The sequence below is a fragment of the Pagrus pagrus genome, assembly GCF_965226575.1.
Source record: "Pagrus pagrus genome assembly, chromosome: 14".
NCBI classification, from domain to species: domain Eukaryota; kingdom Metazoa; phylum Chordata; class Actinopteri; order Spariformes; family Sparidae; genus Pagrus; species Pagrus pagrus.
In genome coordinates this window covers 6,694,135-6,717,102 of record NC_140198.1, presented here as the reverse complement: position 1 = coordinate 6,717,102, position 22,968 = coordinate 6,694,135, and the positions used below count along the sequence as shown (strand labels likewise).

The following is a 22,968-nucleotide window of genomic DNA, read 5'->3' as shown; positions in this document are numbered from 1 at the left end:
AAAAGTAGATTTTTTTTTTCTTTTTCTTCTTTTTAAAGCTAAACAGCACAGCAGAGTTCGGTTTTATCCTTGGCAGCGCTGAGCTGAGTTATTTCAGCAAACATTAGAGTCAGCACAGACCAGAATAGTCAGGCTGGTTCACATCCGTGCAAAGTGACTTCCAGTATGTACATATTGTTGGGTATACTGCATGAAGCTTGAGGTAAATAACAGTCATCAGCGAGTGAATATAAAATTAACATATCCAGGCAGTGTGTTTTTGTCATGCTAATGTGATTATTGTTTTGGCTAACTTCCGTCCTCTCCTAATCTAAAACATATTACATTTTCTTTTTCCAAATTATAGCTTGGCCTCAGTTGTATTGCCGTTAATTATAATGTACCAGGGGATTTGACCTTGTGACAGAAAGACCCTGCAGGAAGTTAATTGGTAGGAGATGAAGCATATTCAGGTCAGACCTGGTTCAAATTACTTGGAAATACGTTTCATGATCCTCTCACGCTGTGAAGTGCAGTGAGAAGGGTTTGTGAAAGAGAGGACAGTAAATCAAAGCCTTGCCGAGCACTTTGTAACTGTGTCAGTGTCAGTGTGCGTATTACTGTTGGAGTATTCCCAATAGGGTAATGAGCACCAGTCCAGTATATCATACAGGTTAGAAGACAATTACAAAATAACTTGCTAACACAGTGTTTGCACCAGCAGCTTCACAGTTCTACAAAGCCAGAGGTCAGAGGAGCCAAATTGTAATTTTTGGGGGGATATTCATTGTTTCCAGAGGACTCCTAATTTTGGAAACCCCCTCTTTTCCTCTAGCGGTTACATCAGATTGAAATTTCCCTTCATCCAACATTTTGTTCCAAGAGATGGTACAGTGAAGGCAGGATATCGATGAAAACCGATGTGGTTGTTCATGGTCCTCAGAGGATAATTCGTAATGAAATTGGTGAAACCCTTTTTCTTGGTGACACGTCAAAGTGTCACAAGAGATGTCAAATTTACCGGCATTTACTGAAAACATCAGTGCTGATTAGAGGATGAACCATTTCCATTCTGGATACTCATCAGTCATGTATAAACATGTGTAAGTCACGTGTGAAAACATATATGACGTGGAAATTATATGTGGAAAAAGACAATCACATGTGAGATTGTGTGAAAATGTGGACTTCACATGTGAAGAAGCAAATTTCATGCGTTTTCATGTGTGTCCATACGAAAAAAAAAGAGAGTCGCACTCAGGAATGTGTCTTTTTGATGAATTTGCTTGATCATCTGTCTGGCAGCACACAAAACATTTTCAGCCATCCTGCCTTTATCAGTGTGTACAGATGACACAATCCCTCTTTGATGGTGCCAGGTAAGTTAACAGGTGAGCCGAATCCCAAATCACTGTGACTTTGTTTTGTGAGGCGCCAAATGATGAAGTAAATTCATCAAAAGACATGAGTGCGACCACCTTTTATTCATATGGATACATGTAGCCGGGATAATGCACCAGCTGGTCAGACCGCAGTGGCAACTTCACAAATGAACTTGTTTCCATGTGTGGAAAATCAAATTCACATGTAATTAAAAGCCGATCACATATCAATGTATGTAATTAATGTGAAATGCCATTCATCTGTGAACAAAAGCGAAGTCCCGGTCACGTTAAAATTTGAGTTCACGTGAAAATATTGCATGTGAAAATGTGGAATTCACTTGTTTCATGATTTCATGTTAAAATATTCAATTGAAATTGTGATTTTCACATGTGAAAAAGCAAATCACACATGTGACATTTTGTAAGGTTTGTATCACCATCAAGCCAAAATGTGTACCCACAGTATCTCCTAATGTACATGGACTTTCCTTAGTACAGCCTCGATCCCCAGCTGCTTCTGTGTGCAGCTAGTAGAGCTTTAGACGTTTGCCCTGTGTTTTATAATGCTGAGTCATTACGGCCTTTACTCTGACTGGTTTTACATGTAGTCTGTTCACAGCCAGATTTCATTCTGTAGCTGTTTATACTTCCCCTTCTGCTGCCCTTTTCAGTCCCTTAGCCTTTTGTGTAGCATTCTCTCCAGGTTTTGTAATTAGGTGCTGTCAGAATGAGGAGGCTCAAAATGAGCCAGAGTAAAACAGGACCTTTCACTGTTTGGCATCAATTTGATAAACAAACATTACTAATGACAGAAAAGGAGCAGCAATTGGAAATATATCAGGGAGTTGTTTATTTGGAGAGGACGAGTTGAGACAGCGCATTTTTGATCAATAGAGGAAGGCAAATCCGAGGCCGCACCGCTTAGTTTTCATAGTTAATCTCAAACTTTTTACACCCTAAGCTAGTGGAAAAAAAGCACTCCAAACTGTTGATTTCTGCAGCGCCCATTTGTGCTCTTCTAAATTCATTCCTCTCCAGTTGTAATACACTTGGATGACAACTGAAGTGGCGCGGGTTTGGGGAATGATGGCAACAGCCGTAATCCTGACAAAGCTGTGTTGGTGAATGACTGAAAGATGTGAGGAGAAGGAGCTTAGTAGCTGACGCGTCTATGTCAATTTGATTAAGGCCTGACGCCCACACACAGCACATGGAAACGGCTGCTTAGTGCTTTGTGCAGTCTCTCGTAGTACAGCAGGTTAATGATAAGTGGCGAAGAGAGTTTGCAATGTGCTTCTGAAAGGCTAATTTATCTGTCTCTGAAATACAAATTAGAAACATAATGATAAAACTTAGTTCTGTTCAGAGGTTCAATAAAACAGCTGCTACTCACTGTAACACTGTTCACCTGCAAATAATTTTTTTTCAAAGCAGAGATGAGCCTTCAGAATTACTACAGACATTATCCTACCACTGTTGATTCTATACCTGTATTACTAGTGGCATAGGGATGCACACAGTTCAAAGTTCATATCAGTTTTTGCGTCATGTTCTTGTTAATAATATAATTGTTGTCATTCATTTTGAAGAATGTAAACATTCAACAGTGGTTCAATGGCAATATACGATTTCTTATTGTTAATTCATAATCAAAGCAGCTGATGCTAACTGTAGCTGCTGTTAGCTAATTAGCTCAGTTAGTTATGCAGCTAGCCGTCCAGACTGGGAGCTAAGGACCATGGGGAGTGTTAGTGTTTACACTGCTAGTAGGATTTTTGGACTGGGGGGCTGGCCAGAGCTAGCTGGTTAGCATGCTAACTTCAGGGGACATCTCTGCAACACAATACATAGACATCATGATTTCAAATCTGCTTTTTCATAACACATATCAAATCAAATAACCTGTACTTAACACTACACTCGTAGTCATTACAGTCAGAGTTGAAGCACGTGCTCCCCTATCCCTGACTTCTACTGCGACTAATGCCACACCAGCTGAATGTGTTCTGAACCTGAATAAGTTAATGAATAAACATAACAAAAAAAGTTATGATTACATAGGTTACAGGTGTTTCTACATGATGGAATAATGCAACTAACATCCTGCCATGCTCCAGGTTATCTGGATCAAGACAGCGAGAGGAAAAGATCTTATGTGTATTTGAAAAAGGGGATTCAGTATTTGGGCACATGCGACAGGAGCTTCACTCACAAAGAATAGAGTGAGATCATTCATCATGTTCTCAATAAGTGGGCAGGAGAACGGTACAGGCCTGAATGCTTGAGCCCTACAATGAGGGGGATTGGTGGCGCTTTTATGCCATTGAGGCCATTGTCGTGGCGTAGTTTGGGTCGACTTGTTCCCTCGAGATGGATGGTCTCATCCTGATGGGAGTGGCTGTCTTCTGTGAGGATAATGTCTTCATCCTAGGGGCATGAAAATGATGTGAATCATGCCGTACGCTACCAGATCACCACCCCAATTGAATTGCAGAGGAAGATTTCGGGATTGGTGCGTGAGTGGGCGAATATCTTTCGGATGAATGGTGTTCCTTAACGACTTTCACAGACTTGGAGGATCTATGACAATAAGTGTTGAACCTGTTCCAAAAGGGACCTTCCAAAGACTCAATTTATTCACCATTTGCATACATAAAATTGCTGACAGATGGATCACACATTTTTTATTTTAAAGGACAAAAACTAAATGATATAAAAGGCGCTACTAATAACAGGTCATTACCAGCCTTTCTGTGTAGAGCCCCTCGAGGTTGTGGCGGTGACGAATTACCGGGAGCAGCACGAGGTGTTTCTGTGGACTGACTACGGGTCAGAGAAAGGGTAGCGGCAGAGTGTATAGGGAGCTGGCACCAAGAAGGCATGATGGGGAGTGATGTGTCTGTGTTTATGCAGGGTTAGGGTTAGGGTTAGGTCTCTGTCGGAAATCCTTTTTGAGGTTTGTGGAGAAGCTTCTCCGAGTCTCCAAGGGTTAGAGAGGGGTTAGAGGGAGAGCGTGAGGTCTGTGAAGTCCATTGAAATATTCAACTGGATCCGATACCAGGCAATACAAGTGGATTTGACTTGGCTGGCGTAGCTTTGACATGGTAGAAGGAGGCTTTGCAGAGGGGCTTCATGTGTTCACGTGTTGAGGAGTCTTTTTCTATCATATCCACGTAGAACAGTTTAATACACAAAAATTGCGTGCAAGCGTGTTTAACCCATTTGAACGATATGAATAAACTCTATTTCAGGTTTTAAAAGGGCTGTGCTGCGAATGAAAGAAGGTTAGGGCTGCAAAAAAGACTTCAGACCCAAAGATTGGAATAAATTAGATGAAAAAAAAATAATCCAAAGTCTTATCACATATGATATTAGGTCTTTGATATTTTCTTGCATTATTGAGAATGAATAGTCAGGCTTGATTCATACAGAGATTCAGCTACGTCCCACCTAAGCCCCAAGCTGTGCTTCAGTACCCCCTCGTTACAGGGCATGTGAGGTGAATACTTGCATTAGAGAGTCCCGCTGGATTCCAAGAATAGATCTTTTACAGCTTGCTTCACCTGGTCTCAGAGATGGGTTTCTCCTAGTGCTCTCAGGGAACGATCTCATACAAGCTCATATCAAACCCCATCTGATAGGAAGAGGCCTAATCAATTTTAAATTATATTATGTAGTTATGCCGGCAGTGTGTCTGCATTTGCGGGAGATTACGGATCTCAAAGACGGACAAATATGAGTGTATTTGTGCAGCACTTGTAGTCATTTAATAAAGGGTTGCGAGTGTAATCTCTCTCCAGTACGTCAAGAGGAGAGTGCTGCACAATGTCTGGCACGGATCACGTTTTGAAGAGCGACTTATATTCACAGAAGTCCTCACGACTCGATTTAATTAGGTATTTCACATGTACACGTTTGTGAGTTTGCAGTCTGGGACCTTTGTCACCTGTCATGTATCTTTTCTGTTTGTGCTCACTGTCAGTTGTAAAATAATAGCAAAACTGATTCCATTATATTCATATGAAATGAAATAGGTTCAATTTAGGATCAGAATTGTTTCATTATGTCTAAATAATTCATTTTTCCATTACCTGAGGGGAATTAAGGGGGAACCTTTCTACCTAATTTAGTAAGAAATGGAAAAATGAGACTATTTTAGCAGAATGGGTTTCCTGTTGGAAGTGTAACAGTACGTAGGTGGTCTACGTGTGCGTGGATCTTGCTTCTTGTTCGGGTCTTTGTCATCATCAATAATGTCTTGACCTCTTTCCGGCCACAGGGATTTTCAATCATTAGTATTCAACAGTCAAATTAACATACTGTACCAACAGAGGAAAGTGTTGCTCCGATAAAAACAAAATAGCATGTCCGCATCTCTTCTTGCTATACAGTACATACTCAGTTTTCTCTCTTAGCGTATGTGCTGGTGATGCACGCATCCTAGCGTGGCCCTACACAGTGCTGTCTGCTCCTGCATGGTGTGTGCTTGCTCCGACATGACTTGCATGTTAAGCACCAACAGCTGACTGTTGTGGCCTCCTTGTAATAGAGCCAGTCACCACCGGCTGCCAGGCTCCAATTAGGCATGCAAACCTCCTGATCCAAGACGGGAAAGAAGCTGCCTCAAACTACAAGTTCTCCGCTGCAGAGCCGACTACTTCCTGTTTGTTCGTTTCACAAACTCGCACACCCTCAAATGAAATAATGACGGCCTTGTGCTCTGAATGAATCTGCGCCGTTGCATAACAGGAATTAAGGAACTCTGCGTTGTTGATGCTAACATTTTAAAAGCCTGTTTACGGTAGCAGCCTGTGAAGTCCGTAATTCTCTCGCTAGAGAATGGCCGGTACTCACATCCTCACTCGGAGGTTTTGGTCATTGTTATTTAAACCGCACAGGCATATTTGCTTCAGAGTGCGGAGGGATTATCAGTAAATTAATACGCCATTTCTAATACCACTTTGAGCTCACCATGAGTGGCCGGGACGCGCTCTTCCATCTCACTTCCTTCTTAACTTTGTCGAATTAATAAGTTTAATAATCAAACTGCTGCCAAGCTATTCACCAGGCAAACGTGTGTTTTTGTGTGGGGAGTTAATTAATGCCTTCAGTTTCCTTGAGCTCTTATAAGGATATTTATACAAACATTTGTCATATTACTACAGTTTGGATCCTATTGCCCGAAATACTTATGAAAAGTGAGTTTAGCCTTTCGAAGAGCAAAATGGTGAATCAGGGAAAATAAATGAAGTGGTTTAATTTATTGTTTCATTGTCTCTCATGTTTATTTAAGGTCACCTGTATGGTGATTTAATTATTACAATTAATGTGTTGCGTTTTGTTTGGAGGGGACGTATTTACTGCCTGAGGGGATTCAGACTTATGACCTCAGTATTCTTAAAACCCTGGCTATAGTCCTGCTTAGCAGTACATGCAAGAAAAAAAGTATCTCTATGTACATGTTCGCTGGAAATGTGTTCACTGTTGCAAATTAGATATATATGTGTTGTTTTTTAGAACACAGGGTTTGTAAGGAGATATCAGTGAGCAAACAGAGCCTGTGAGGAGGAGCTGCTGGCAAACGCTGTGGGGTACCAGCCTCCATGTGGATGCAGTGAAATAACTTCTGCTGTATTGGGTTGCTATGGCCTCTAATTGCCTGTGTGGATGGTTTCAGGGAACAACCTGTCCGTTTTTGTTTTTCGGGCGTGTTTTTTTTTTTCCCCAGGATGAAAAGAACAAGTTCCAGAAAGATTTGGTGGTGGAAACTGTCATCTCTGGTTATACAGTTGTGCTCCCGTCAAACCAGGAGATACTCTGGACGTAGCAGAGGAAGTCTACAGGGAGAAAGAGTCAAGAGTGGAGTTTTATTTATACCAACATTTGTCAGAGGCGAAGCTGCCGTGCAGACAGAAATATTCTCCACGAATGACTTGGAAGTACAATGGGTGGACCGGATAACCACAATGTTCCAGGGATTTCTGCAGTTTAACTATATGAGCTACTGTACCAATCTAGAGACAGTGTAAATCGTTTTTTCTTGTTGACCCCATTCACTGACCGTCTTTAGGATAATATTGTCTCTTACTGAAATGTTTGAGTTCCAAGGTGAAGGATATAGGGGGGATTTATTTGTGTTTTCATTACCTTAGAATTACCCTTTTATTTCGGCAGAGCGAGAGGGTGTTTCACGTTTTTAGAGGCCATCGTAGGACCTCCTACACGCTCGGAAAGTTCAATGCTTCAATGCCACTAAATCCTATGCACTGGACCTTTAATTTCCCTCAGTTTCCAACATTAGTTGGCAGCTAACTTCACTTTTTACTAGCAGGAGCTCGGCCGATCTTTGTTTACTGGATGTTCCAGATCTCCTTCTTTTCATCTGGTCGGACTCTCTCTGTTTCACTGACTCTCGTCATCCACAGATAACATTTTAACAGGCCATCCCAACAATTTGGCCTGAAATACGCTTTTCAAACCAGTGTTGAAGAACACTTTGATCCCACACATGTTTTTGCTTCAATGAGTAATATGAGACAGATTCTCTCAGAGCTATTTACACCATCCTGACAGGGCCAGTCATGCTTAATACCTCAGCCCAGGGCTAAGACTAGCCACAAAGCTAACTACTAAGCTCACTTGTACTCACCGTCCAACTTAATACATGTCAGGATCCTGAAGTAATGAGAGAGTGGTGTTTCTCAGAGCGATGCCCAATAATTGTAAGGTTCGGTCCCAACTGGTCGAGTTTAATAATCCGGCCAAACAATGTCTGACTGTAGATGTGCTTTTGGTGGAAGTTTGCTTCAGTCCAGCCTGAAGTCTCAGCTGCTCCTTTTTGTAATTTGAAGCTGATTTCATGTCATGTCTACATCTCCAATCTTTCAGAACATGCTTCTCTTAAAAAATATCCATTGCCACAGACCAACATCACCGAAGGAATAAAAATGTTTTGAATAGATAAGTGCTTTTGCCGAATATGAAATAAACACGAACATGCAGCCAGGCGCATGACAACAAAGGATGTAATTCTGAAAGATATTCAGGGGCTTTTCCGCCGTAACAGAAAGAAGCAGATGTTTTTTTCCTGATGTCTAGATTTGCAGATTTTTCTTTCCCGCGTACCGAAAAAAAATTACCACCATCTCTGTGAAAAGATGCCGATCTGAATGATAGTAGAAGCGCTGTTTGTTAAAGAGCAGGGTGCTGTGACTGTAGGTGTCTAAGCAGCGGATTGAAGAGAAAAGGACTCTCGAGAGCAGAAAGAGAGGTTTATGAGTCTCTGGAGAGGAGTGAAAGTGAGGGACAAGCTTAGTGGATAGATATTAGATTGGTGTCATGAGTAGACACGTCGGGGCACAGATAGCTTCATCCTTTATCCAAGCTCTCTGCTCACTATGCCGAGCACTTCTTTCTATCCATCCTGTTAATCTACACCTCCTTCCACCGGATCTCTTTTGCTTCTGGGCTCTTAGTTTACCTTTTTATTCATGTAATTTAGGTCAGGTCTTTCTCAACGTCAGAGCGTTGATGAAACTTTTAAAGCGTCATTCTGGTGTTCCTGAATGTTTTAAGCATTTTTTTTTGCAACAAATTCGACACAATTTACTATTCAACGACTGCTTCTCCTTCCAAACTGAAGCCACTTTCCATTGAGTCTACAGTCGACAACATATGAAAGTGCTACATAACACCATCCGTCCTTACATATTCAAAGGACGCATTTAAAATTTAGAGTGCCTGTGCTTGGCAGTCAAGAAGAATGAAGTAGAGCACCACGCACTGCAGACTAGATTTGTGTTTTTATAAGTTTTCGCAGTGGGGTGTTGCCCAGATCACTGTGAACATGACCTTGCCTTGTATTTCACGCTATGTTACCGATTTTTTATCCAGACTCCCAGTCTATTCTCATATTTTTGTCCAAAAAATATTAATAGTGCAACATTAAAAAGTTGACCTTGATGGATTTTGTCATTCGTGTTATTATTCTGTTCAACTACGGTTCATTTGGGAGATAATGAGGCAGTATAATGTTGCCATGGAGTTGCCATGGACAATAACTTGTACCCTGTCTTTTTAACCTATACTTGGTAACATTTTGGCAAACTGGCAACATTAAAGCGAGCCAAATTAAGTACAGGCCGTTCCTGTTTGCAGTGAACCCGTGGATGTACAAACAAAGGATGATTGTAGGAAATGTTATTCTGTTTTATTCTATTTTACTAGCAGCCACTGGCTCCTCTCTATGTGGTTTGAAAAAAATAATTTTCACGAGAAACCTGATGCATAATAAACACCAATATGGTCCTACACCACATTGGTAAGAAGACAATTTATGACCACAAGCAATGGCTCCTTGTTCTTAATGGTTACAAATGAAACCTAGGACAATGAACAGTGCATAATATTGAAGTTTTAAGAAGTTTTCTAAAAGTTCTATCAAAGCCTCCAATTCAATTGACTTTAAATTACTTATCATTATACCATTACCAGAAATCTAATCTAAAGAGAAAATCTTATTTAAACAGGAATGGACTGAGCAGAGGTCAATTTTCCGAGCTTTTTGTCAGCACAGGAAATGTCCTGATTCAGTTATCGTTTTAGATTTGGTCATTAATTGAATCTGACGACTTTTCTCCTCTTTCCACTATGACTTTGCTTCTCACAATATTCCCTCAGCAGAGACACGATATCACTTATTTCCTTCACGTTTGAGACTCTACAGCCAGTTCATCCTGGAGACACTGCACAAGTAACCAATTAGAGACTTACACTGAGAAAGTGGCTCTGGGAATAGCAATCTTTCCCACACCGCCTGAACTCCGTTTTGTTGTTTTTAGTGTTGCAGATATGATCAGTTGATTTTTTGGCCAGTTGTCTTAGTCTTAGGAGGCATGGCTTGGGTTTGCAGCGTGGTATCTGTGATCTTACTAGATGAGGGAAGGAAATGGATATGTTGTTTTCTTTGTATCTACCTCCCGCCTGTAAAAGCAAACACACTGTGGGTAGTGGTTTTCCATGCCTCTCAAGCTTGCATGCTAGCCTGGAACAATGGCCAGGTCATTTAAGTGGCAGAGGCAGGGTGTTTTACTACAAATCAATATTTGTATGACTTCTTGACTAAGCCATGAGGGAGATATTATTCTCACCTTGAATAGTTTAACGAAATCAATACGTGAGAGTGCCCCGACCAGGAAAATTACAGCTTTTTTATGTTCCTATCGTCCTGGCAAGCGATCTGTCATCTCGCAGGAGCCGAGGCAGAGGTTGTGTGACGATGTTAAACCTCCACAAAACCTCCTGCTTTTTGAACAATGTGTTTCTCATTGTACATGCCTATTTATTTTGTGTATGATTTGGAAGACCGAATCATCTCAGCTGACAGTGGACTATCTTCCTTGAGAGCTTCCACTTTGCCCAGCATAAAACAACCAAACATGGGGACACTCTAAACACTTCGGAACACAAAAGCCTATTGTGTACATCTATCCCGTCCTAAATGCTGTGTACGTCTTCGGTGGAGGAGGTTTTGATTTGAGCATAATGATGATGGATTTTCACATTTTTCGTGTGTATAGAAGGAATAAAAGAACAGCGAGGGCCACTGCTCTGACGGTCGTCTTAGTCACGGATGTTTTTCTACAGCCGTGAGATTGTTGAATCATGAAACACCATTGTCTCATTGTGCTGCGACGATAGTTGGCTACCTGTCTTTGAATGCCGCGTCCTCGCAAACCATTCCCCCTGAATGTCATGGTGAGAATTGGGCTGCGGCTGACTCACTCATTTGTGTGAAGTGGCGACATGCTGAAGGCTCAGCAGGATTTCTCTGTCAAGCTCCGGATCACGATTCAGTGGTATTCCTGCCTCACTTCCATGCCACACACTGGCACATCACTGCAGATAGGAGTCTCAAATTAAACCATGTCACATTTAACAATCATCACATCTCGTGAGCACACTTGCGAGAGATGAATCTCCTGATTAAGTCTTTGAAAATTATTACACATTTGAACACTTTTCATTGAATATGCAAGAGTTTTTTATTTGAATTTGCGAGCACGCGGGAAGGAACAAACACCAGGTGGTTCTTCTGCACTCTTCTAAATCTCATCTGTGTCACTGAAGCTTTAGCTGATGCTGAGAGATCAACTGCGTTACAGTCTCAGGAAAAGGATATTCTTTGATTTACTGCATTATGCCTTCTAAATCGTCTGCCAGGAGCAACAGAGATGCCGAAAATGAGTATGATAGCCCCCTGCAATGACTCAGTCAGGTGGCTTCACTCAATAAAATGAAGCTTAGAACAAAATCTTTAGATAGTGTTAGAGAATATATTTTAAATTTGCTGCTGAGGACTGGAGATCATCCTACTCTGAACAATTGCACAGCACTTAAAATACCTAATTCTTTTTTTTTTTACTCTCGAGAACTTTTTCTCATGCTGTTTCTCTCTATTCATTCTCAAGCCCGAATGCTTCGTTTTGGCTCCTGTCTCTTTAAGGCCCGGCTCCCAGAAAGCCTCGTCTGCTCTGATTGGTCAGCTCTTACATGCCCAAGCAGGCAACGACTGGCTCGAATGGCTCATTTGAAGGCAGACTGTGTAAATCTCGATGGACTGAGCAATTTGATACTTTCACAGTGATTATATATCACCTTAACCTGCTTGACAAACAAAAAGACACAGTAATCTAACTTTGTACCATAAGGGACCTTAAATGATTGTCAGATAATTTGTCGGACAGCAGCTTTCCTTCCGCACTGTGCCCTCTTCGTTTCCTGTCAATTTAACACTGTCAAGAGGTGCCTACAGCCTACGCCTTGACTCTGTCACATGGCAGACAGTTGATTGTCACAAGGTCACAGGTACAACATTCATTAACAGCTTACAACTTTAAAGTGCTGGTAGCAAAAGATATAGCTCCTTATATACGAATCACAAGGCCACGGAGTGCCATTCTCCTTCTTCTCTGCTATTTTGTTGTTTTTTTCTGTTACTGCAGAGCTTACTGTGCTATAGACATTAAGTTATTTCTTCTGGATTGAATGAAAGGTGTACTCAAACAAGGAGATAAAGGTAAAATATAAAAGGAGTGTATCTTGAATGTAAAAAAATCCAGCCTTACATAACCTTGCTCAACAATATATCATTTTTTCTAGACACTAATGGTAAATAAAAAAGAAATAGATCAGCTATAATTTGGAAACACCATTTCCCAAAAGTCAAAGACACCGTCACCGACTTGTCAGAGGCCAGTCAAAGGATGACAGACCCTGTTTTTTTGTTTTTTAATTAAATTAGTGTGGATTAATGTTGTTGGTTTATTGTATATCAATTGCTGTGGATGCTCATCCTTAGAATATAGATAGTGACCACATATCTCACTTTTCAAGAATGGTAGATGAAGCTCTGTAAAACAACAGATGCTTTGCATTTCTTCATCTTTCAACTTTATGTTTTTATTTAGGATTTTTAAATTTCTTCTGTGACAACATGGAGCTTATGCTCTGGTTAGTTTTACACAAAAACCCTTGGTTCGGGTTCGGGAAAGATCATGTTTTGACTTAAAAGACTTGTATTGTTCGTCACAAACACAGCTGGAGATGTCCCAGCTTTGAGTTAAAATCTTTTTTTTTTAGTTGCCAGAGATCTCCTGCAAAATATCTGGTGGTTTCATGTTTACAAATGTTGAAACGCAGTCTTGAACAGCGGTCACTGGCTTAGCAGCCTTCTCATCTGCTCCACCAAGATCCTCTGCACCTCCCGATATAACAGTCAGGTCATTAACTGTAATGTGAACAAGATATGACACATTGTGCACAAATGTCAATATGGCAGAGAGCTTATGATTCATACAAGTGTGAACGTATCAGTGGTTTGCAGAAACATTAACTACCAACATTTTATCCTGGAGACTGGGCTGTTGTGTCACATATTGTAAACAAGTGCAGAATTTCAGTCACCACAGCTACAAATGACTTTGTTGTACAATAAATCCTCAACAAGTGAACCCGCTAACAACCTGGCAGTTCTACTATCTCCTCGTGGAAAATCTTGACTCATAACCCATCTGCACATGGAGATGTTGCACTCGACTGAGCATGGAAATTTCATCCCAGAGTTTCATTCATCGAGGGCATGCCTGAAAAATGGGTATTCTTCAGCGCAGGCAAAACAATTTGATTTTGAGCCTCGCCTTTACGTGCTTCGCCCCCGTGTCACCATACTTCTCATGTACATTTTCTTCTGTCTTCTTTTCTTTTCCCCAGCTGCCATCCAGGTGGAAATCACTCCGACACAAGGAGAGATCAGCGTAGGAGACTCCAAATTTTTCCTCTGTGAAGGTAAGAGTGATCTCGAACACGCCTTATTAAAAACAGCTTGATTGTTGCAATTGTCACCTCATATAACAACATTCACAGTATTAATTCAGCTAATTTTATAGAAGTGATACAAGTGAGTTTAGGTAATGATACTTGTACTCATTACCAGTTCAGCACTGAAGAAATTCAATGCAAAAGACAAGACGGTGCTACAAAAAACGACGAAAAGACGAGGATAGATTGAGCAGTTTACTCAGAGGAGGAAGTGAGGAGATGAGATCAGAGGCAGGTAAGGACGAGGGCTTAGAGGAGGTTTGGGAGAGGTGCAGTCTGAAGAGATAATGAGAGAGAAGTCTTAGACTTTCTCCTTCCAGCGTTGAATCACATGTGCAGATGTCAACTTGGGTGAGATGCAGCTGGTATTGGATGAGGTTGGTCAGCTGTGTGACATTATAGCACGTACAGTACATGACTAAAATCCTGGTAGTCAAGGTTGTTCCTAGTTATTATCTCTACAGTTCGGTTCATTCCAATAACAAAACAAACTTGTATCTAGACATGTAGATAGTTGTGGTCTCATCTGGGCAGGCTTTGAAGGTTTTGTGTTTTTTTACCTACACCCTAATACAGTAAATGTAGGATAAAGCTTGATGCTGTTGCTTAAAGCAATATATGATTACACTCATAAGCAGCAACATATCTTTCCATTGTTTCCACGTACTAAACTGTACATTTTTCTTTTTCATGAATAAAAAAAACAGCAAGTTTTGCGCTAACTACAAACATGTTGCCATGGTTAGTCTGTCGCTGATCCCACTTCAAAAACATCTGTGTACTTCCCACATCAGTTTTTTCCAGTTTGAGCAGTTCAAAGAAGCATTTTGACCTCGTTTTTAGCTAGAAACAATTAAGTGTTCTTGTAGTTGGAGGACCTTGCAGACGAGTCTTAGACAGCGGGTAAACCATATCCAATGAGAAAGCAACAGGAAACTAAGAGTGTGGAAGGATGAGGCAGCAGATGCAGCCACATAAGCATTGTTGAACGTCATGTTCATTTGCAACCTGAGATCAGTTTGGTATTTTTACCCCCACATCACCATGACAACAACTACTCTTAAGATTTGTAAGATTTTTGATTATGTTAAGTAGTCTATTCTACCTTGAATGGGGGCACTATCTCCGGAGAGATGTGCTGCTTTTATAGATCACGAGCATCCATCCCATTAACTTCAACTGTATTTGGGGTTGGAGGTGGATATCTCATAGACAAGGCCATTTATCTGCAGAGATAGATAAAAAAAAATAAAAAAAAATTACCTAAAAACAACATCAGAATATGTTTTTCTGTAGTTTGGGTGAACTGACCTGTTAAAACAGCTACAAGACTGAAACAGTAACCAGTTGACTCCATCTGCTGACCTGTTGTTACACTGCTGCTTGCAGAAAAGCCATACAATGCAATGCTGAATAACTGCATGGATGCCTACGTATGCCATGTTTATGTAAGCCTTGACATTTTTTCTTTATTTTACTAAGTGATTTTTCTCTGTGGCTTGAAGGAGCGTGCCTTCGGCTTGAATGAGATTGCATTAGTATGTTTCAGGGAAGTGTCAGCTCGCTCTGGTCTTCATTAAACATAAATGATGGGGAAAAGATGTTTGAATTTTTCTTTTAGTGCAAGCTGCGTCCTACTGAATAATCTTCTGTCCTACTGAGCAAATACAAATTATTTATACCATTCTTTTTATGTTTTATTTTCATATTTAGTTTGATCTTGAAAAAGACAACCACTGTATGGAGATTGGTTTTGATTCAACAATAATGTTTCCAAGCCATCTTCACACAAAGAATAATTGATTAATAGGGTGTAGATATGAGCCTCTATGACTTGTAGACTGTGTTTCATCTTTCATCGTTACGTGTTTACTCAGAGAACATCATGCGAGGACAGAGTCTTGCTTGAACATGTTAAAGTTGTTGCACAGTTATGTAATACATCAGGGATGTCACTGAACATGAATACAATATTCAAACATGAATTCGAACATGCATTCTGAAAAGATGCAAGTAGTTTCCAGAGTTCAAATCCAACCGAGACATCTAGCAAAGCAGGGGGCATAGCTAGGCTCATTGAAAACTGCAAAGCAACAAAGCAAAGTTCTGCTTTTTTTAATAACTAAACTGGATACTGCAGTTTTATTTCTATGTGTCAGCTTCTTAAAGACTTCTAACTTCCTTTCTTCCTTCTTCATTTTCTGTTTTTCAGTTGTGGGAGATGCTAAAGACATAGACTGGTACGCCCCCAGCGGGGAGAAGATCCTTCCCAACAGGCCAGACATTTTTGTGAGCCGCAGCGATGAGACCACGTCGACCCTCACCATATACCACGCCAACGTGGACAGTGCCGGTATCTACAAGTGTGTGGCCAAGAGCGGAGACAAGGAAGCTCAGGCCACAGTGCAAGTGAAGATCTTCCGTAAGTCTGAGTGTTTAATCGCAAAACCATTCAGCACAATATAAATCTAAGGTCTAGGAGACAGGATCAGACTGCTTCTGTACACTGTATGCTTTAGTTTTAGAGAAAAGACATTTAAGATTTATAAACCCGAGAAGTGTTGCCATTTAAGGAAAAGTATGCGCCTTAAAGGCTATAAAGTGAATCTAAACAAGATGAAACTTGAAAATGTCCTCCTGGATATCTTGGTCTTCTTGGTAAAAATCTCCAGACTATTCATTAAAATGTCCTCCGCTCTGCTCTCCTCCAGTTTGTTTTGACAAACTGAAGCTTACTTCACATATTTGACCCTAGCGCTTCATAATCATACCAAAAGCAGCCCTGTGTTAAAAACAAAAAAATGCACTGGGCTGTATTTCTGGGCCTGTGCTGTCTCAGGCAGGTCAATGAAATATGTTTCAGGAAGTCCTGTTTGGAGGTAATAAGTTAGAAGTTTCACTCCACTGCGTTTTTGTAATATAACGAGGGAGGATTTCACAACTCTCGCCAGCAAACAGTAGAAATAGTAAAACGTAATTGGTAGCAGTTTATAATCACAGGTTCATATTAATTAAGTAATTAGTGGCCATCCAGATAATGATTATAAATGAACTACACAGTATTTAATAAATGGTTTATAAAGCATTTAAATGTTTGTTAAAAGAGAAATAACTATCAGCTAAAGTTTAATTAACTACAGAAGTTTTACTGGCCGTTGCAGCGTCCCGCTGAATGACATCACTTTGCTTTGTGGCGAAATAAATAGAGGACGTGTCTTCACTTCCTCCCGCTGTATAAAAAATGACGCTGGTGACATCATTTGGAGCCAGAGTCCACACAGTAGGGATCGTTTGGTGGAGCCACGGTAATGGGTTCCTGCCCTCACATCCGCCTTACTCATTTCAAGCAGGGTTCAGCTGTCAATCATGACATCACACACTGTTTTTTATAGCATCAAACAACTGATTAAAACCAAAATTAGCAGAAAAATGAACACTTGATGTATGAACATACATCAGCAGAGTGAAAAGTACCTAACATGACAGAAATCAAAACTGTATTTGACGTACATGTTGTGGGAGTTTTTAGTTCGACCCATGTCTGATCTACTAAAACAGAGAGGGCCCAGTTTATAAGCCATACTGTAGCCAGCCACCGGGGGGCGATCAAGATGTTTTGGCTTCACTTCAGGGGTGCTGTCATGTCATTCATCTTTATGGTCAATGGAACGCAGACGAAGAGTCTAACTGCCTTTACCTCAGCTACCTCCACACACCATCTGTGATTTAGAAAAACAAAACCAAAAAAACATTTATTAGAGAAGCAGAAGCTCAGCCATATGGTGCCGTGTTACACCGCTAATCAACTGTTAGATTTTTCTAAGCAGAGCAAATATGCCACATAGGAGTGTCAGTCTGAAAGATGAGGTATTTATAAAGTCGTGTAATGTCTGTGTATGTGTCGCATCTTCCTACAGAAAAGATCACCTTCGAGAGCGCTCCCAGCCCACAAGAGTTCAACGAAGGGGACGACGCCGACATAGTCTGCGATGTGGTCAGCTCGCCGCCGCCCACCATCATCTGGAAGCATAAAGGCGTCAGGATCCAGGTCGCCAAAGACGGTGAGCCAGTCCAAATAAAAATGCTCCAATGCTTGAGCCACTTTCCTCGCCTTCAGCCTGCCATCCCATCTCATTCCCCCTGACTCTCTGAGCAGTCACCTTAGCTTCCTGCCAATGATGTCAGCCAATTCATGCCTTCCAATCAATTTTCCACCCTCTTCCTCATCTCCTTCTCCTCCTGCCCATCATCTATGAACAAAAACCATGCATTTTCAGCGGGGAACTTTCAGACCTCATAGATGATGCACGGACACGGAAATTGTATTTTCCGGCCGAGCAAGAAGTGGTTATTGTCACTAGAAAAGATGTCTGAGGGCAGATTGGACTTTAAGTTCCCCAAATGGAGGAAAACGACTCTGGAGACTGAAATAATCTGAAAACACTGAAGAAAGAGAGAGAAAAGTGGAAGGGGAATAGAACGGCTAACAATGTAATTTATGCTGTCACTAACAAAAAAACGCAATCTAGAGCTACCAAACTAGCTAGTTCAGCAGGTGAAAAGAGGTAATTTTACTGTCAATGTCATTGTATATTTTCTTTATGTATATCTTTGCCAGCCTTTTCTTTGCCAGCTTAGTTTTTAACACATGTAGAAATAGAAATGGGTGTTTTGGGAGCACATCTGTGGTAGAAGTGTTTTTGACAGCTCACAGTTGGATGTAGTCCTCTGCCCATCGTTTGGATTGCCAAGTTTGCTCATTGTTGTAACTGCAGCGCACTCCGCTGAAAATCAGCCTTCTGAGTATATCAAAAACTTACTGCCTTGAGGCTTGAAAGGAGGTTTTTGAAAAGTATGTAGCTCGCTCCCCAACAGAGGACGGAAGCTGTAAATCAGCTTTGATTTTGCAGTTGTTACCATGGATCCTAATGGTGAGTCACAGTCACAACGGAGAGGAAATAAAGAACAAAAGAGAACAAAACAAAAACATCAAAAGGTCCTTAGAAACTTCTCCAACCACTCCCGCCTTATAAGCCTTTTCTCCTCCGCTGATCCCCATGTTCTAAACAATTGTTGATTTGCCAGTAAACACGCTTCCGAGCTATGAAGCGTGACATGTAACAAAGGTATTTAGCTCTGCTGCAGTCAAACTGCGAGGGTTTGGAACATACAAATAAACACTGTAGAAGTGAACGGTGCTGCAGGAGAAGATCTTTATCAGCATTTCAAGACACTTTGCTGTCGTGGCTCGACACTGTGAACCATTGCAACTGCTGTGCAAAGGTAGAAGAACTCAGATCTGGTCCTTAAGTAAAAGTAGCAGTGCAGTGTAGAAATACTGTGACTAGTAAAATACATGCATTTCAATTTTTATCGAAAGTAAAAGTACTCATTCTGAAGATATTAATAGCTGATGAACACATGAATGCATCATGGTGATGTCAGGGGTGGAAGTAACTAATTACAGCTACTCAAATTACAGTAATTGAGTCACTTTTTGTGACTGTAATTTTACTCAATTTACTTTCTTGAATATGCTTTACACCATGTAGTCTGCCAAGTGACATAATTGACTACTGAGTATAATTTGAATTAATATCAAAACCCTTTCGTCTGCATTTTGATATGCAAGGTTTTCTGATCAAAAACAGGACAATGAAAACCCTGAGGTAAAAAAAAGAAAAAGGAGCTCTGCAGCAGACGCAGGTTTGGAGAGGTGACCATGACCGCTGAGCAGAACAGCGCGGGAGTTGGGAGTAATTAAGACTGAAGATTTGGAGAAACAATTCCCGCTATTCATAATGCGCGAAACATCCGACAGTTCACAAAAAAGTCACAAACTTCTCAGTATTCGGCCCCTTCTGCCAATAAAATGAGGGTGGTCTCAGCGGTGTAGCAGATATACTCAGTTTTTTGTAAATGAGTTCATCTGGCAACTTCAGAGCAGCTTTACCTCAGAGAGTTCAACTAAAACTTTAAATCTGCTGTGTGAAGACTGAGGCAGGGAGACTGGGTTTGGTTTTTCACACTTGGACCGAGTCCTTTTTTAACCTTACAGTAACCCCTCCTTTTGGTGACCGCTGGAGAGCCTGGAGTCACCACAGTGTTGTGCTAAGGCCGCCTTTATTCTTGGAGTCTGGTCAAGGAATGTGTTTTTCACTGGAAAAACCACTAATTGTAACCGACACTGAAAACTGAAAACTGTTTATCTAATTTTCCTCAGAGCAGCAGTTGACCTAACCCTATGGTGCGTGTTGCATTGTTAAGAAACCCCTATCAGAGCTTTGTCATAGTAATATGTGTCAATGTGACATGAATTAAGAGCTGGTTAAGAAATTGCAACGCTCATTTTTTTCTTGTCAGTATGAATACCACGCTAAGCTCAAAAGAGGCTTGACTTTAAATATTATGACATTACTTTTTCACGTCCTTTCTACGCTGAACATTGCAGCTCACAGCTCGTGGAGGAGTCTGCACTGATTTACATGTGCACGCAGACAGGAAGCAGAAAACAACCTTGCTGTGAAAATCAGCGATGGGACATATGTTCGTAGTTTTGTCCGCATTCAAACGTTTCACTCCTGCTGTTGTACCAGAGTATCATCGAGTCCGTCCTGCTGTACTGTTCCACCTGCTTCTTCAACATGCTATCTGTTTAAAAAACGGGGCCAAACTCGCACATAACCAACACAGCTGCCAGGATAATTGGTCTCCCTGCAGCCAGCCTTACAGAGCTGAACAATATGACTGTTACAGTGCGCATAGTGCAACCTCAATAGAAGAGGACATCACGCGTGAATGTAAATCATTGAAAAACATCAATAGAATTCAGAATGTAAAAAAAATGACATCATACGGCGCTATACGTTGAGCGTGTTTACATCCTTGTATCCCAGTAATTGGTGGATGTGAGGGAGCAGCACGCTGGATGTAGTAGAAGCATTTATCCGGGAAGCAGCGGGTGATAGTCCTGCTTCTACCTCAGGCAGTGAGTTTCAATTTCACCTGTACAATTATTAATAGCGGTGGCTGTATCATAGAGGTTCATGGGGCATTATCACATCAGGTATCAGAATCACTGTTCATACCATTAGCAACTACTTTGTAGAGCTACCTTATGATATGTCCTGCTATGATAGGGTAAAAAAGCCAGACATTAAAATTGGCTCTGTTAGAGAAGCCAGTGTGGATTTGTAATATTAGTCTGAGAGTTAAGTATTCATATTAACCAATCACATTCAGCTTTATTCATTTATGTCCAGTGTAGAGGAACAGTTAATGTACTTAATTATCCTCCACGACTGGCAGGGAGCTGTGGTGACACCACTGTAGTTGGGTGGAGTCGTTTGTGCAATAATGTGCGCACATCTTAACATGTTCAACTATTCCAAGGCAGCGTCCCTTCTAGCACTCGTTGCATTATTATTTGCACCAGAGTGGTTTTGTAGCACACAGGGTTTCTTGAGTTAACACAGCAGCCTTCTCTCTTAAATAGGGTAACGAATAAAAATCTTGCGCCGACTCATTAGCATGGAAATAGGACTTGCGGCACTGGACTCCTGCAGAGGAGTTCTCATCCCCTGTGAAAGTTACGCCCTAAAAAAAAAGCCACAATGTCTAATCCTGTGAGTTTTAAAGTACACACTGTCCAGTCGCACATTTTGAATAAGTGCAAAATACAACTTTCCAAATTGGGGACTAAAACTAACAAACCATGACTCAGCACCTCATCTTATAGCTCTCAAATCAGATGTGGTCAGAGCGCTGGATTTTAATAATACGCTGGGCGCTTTTCCCCAGAAACGTGTGAGAAACAACACCTGGTTTCAGTTAAGACGGCTCAACCTCTTACTGTGTGTTTATGGCCGCTGTAATTAGAGGTGCGACTGTTTGTCAGACTATGATTTTTGTTAAACACTGCTGAAATATGTCTGGTTTCAGCCAGGGTGTCATGCAGGGCTCTGTGTTCTTCCAACCACTTGCGTGATTACCAGGGATAATTGGGACTTTTGAATCTGGCTCCAACTTCCTGCCTGAGCACTTAAGTGAAGTATTTCAGTTCTTAAATGTTCCTCTTGAGCCATTACTTGGTTTTTAAGTACACGCAGTCAGAGTTTCAAGGCTGAGGAAATAATCATGCTGTTACACTTCTGTTAGGCACTTGTTGGTTCTTTGTCAGATCTGAGATCTCTTTGGCAGTTTTGAAACAATTGCATTCAAGCATTTGACATTTGGAGTTTTGTGATCCATTCCCTAATCTCGAACACCATTTGTGATAAGTTACTGATTCCTGTTTCCCTTTTCTGTTTTAGTGCGATACAAGATCGTGGATAATGGCCACCTGCAGATCCGCGGCATCAAGAAGACGGATGAGGGCATGTACAACTGCGAGGCTCGTGTCATGGCCAGGGGAGAAATTGACTTCAGGATGATCAAGGTCGTTGTTAACGGTGAGCACTGCATCTCTTTCACCTTCTGCTCCCTGCCGGTCCTGATACTCATAAAGGAGTCGGTGCTCAGCATGGTAGGTTACAGTAATGATGACCCAGAGAGAATGTTCCTGTAAGATATAAAATACGATTGATTTGGTGTTAGTTCAGTCAGTCGTGTCTGTCCTCCCCAAAAAACACGGCTGTATAGGTTGTCTGTGCAAGCAGCTTATTAAAACTGTATCAGACTTGTGTTAGCTGTTAGGCACAGACCTCTAGTGGCTGTAGGAGCAAAAGAGGAGGTCAGGTGAGGTAGTATAAATAGCGACAAAGTCTCTTGTATAAGGAGGTCGGGCTGGGTGGATAGGTCAAACACAGGCTTTTACCCATGAGATTTATGTCTGTGTCCTGTGTGAACCCAAAAGTCTAGGTTGATTTTAAAACAACATTACGTTACGTGCATCATGTCGTGACATGTTTGTACGTAACTTATTATTTAAATCCAAATCCTGATCTATTCCCAAAACTAACCAAGTAGTTTTGGTGCCTGTTTGAAACTGTTTCACAACGCCTGCCGAAGGTACTCTCCAATGGTCGTACAGGTATATACTGTTTTGGGAATCATTCATAAATTCGGGTTAGGGTTAAGATAAGGGTTATTAGGATGTGTTGTTCATGTTCTTTACATGTTTTATCAACCTGTCCAAGTCTCTCTGGTTCAGAGAAAGACATCCAAAACAACTACTAGCAAGATTATTGTTAAATGAATACGAATGTTCATGGTGGACAAGGTTTTT

At 41.1% G+C, this 22,968-nt stretch overlaps 1 protein-coding gene across 7 annotated transcripts in view; it reads left to right on the top strand.

The window, feature by feature from the left end:
* The window catches only part of ncam1a (neural cell adhesion molecule 1a), a 267,592-nt gene that overhangs the window by 166,976 nt on the left and 77,648 nt on the right, over positions 1 to 22,968 (top strand). For all 7 annotated transcript variants that reach the window (XM_084373255.1, XM_084373256.1, XM_084373257.1 and 4 more), the window contains exons 2-5: positions 13,635 to 13,709; positions 15,955 to 16,164; positions 17,660 to 17,803; positions 22,055 to 22,192. In XM_084373255.1, coding sequence (XP_084229381.1) covers positions 13,635 to 13,709; positions 15,955 to 16,164; positions 17,660 to 17,803; positions 22,055 to 22,192 — 567 coding nt within the window. The remainder of the gene's footprint in view (positions 1 to 13,634; positions 13,710 to 15,954; positions 16,165 to 17,659; positions 17,804 to 22,054; positions 22,193 to 22,968) is intronic.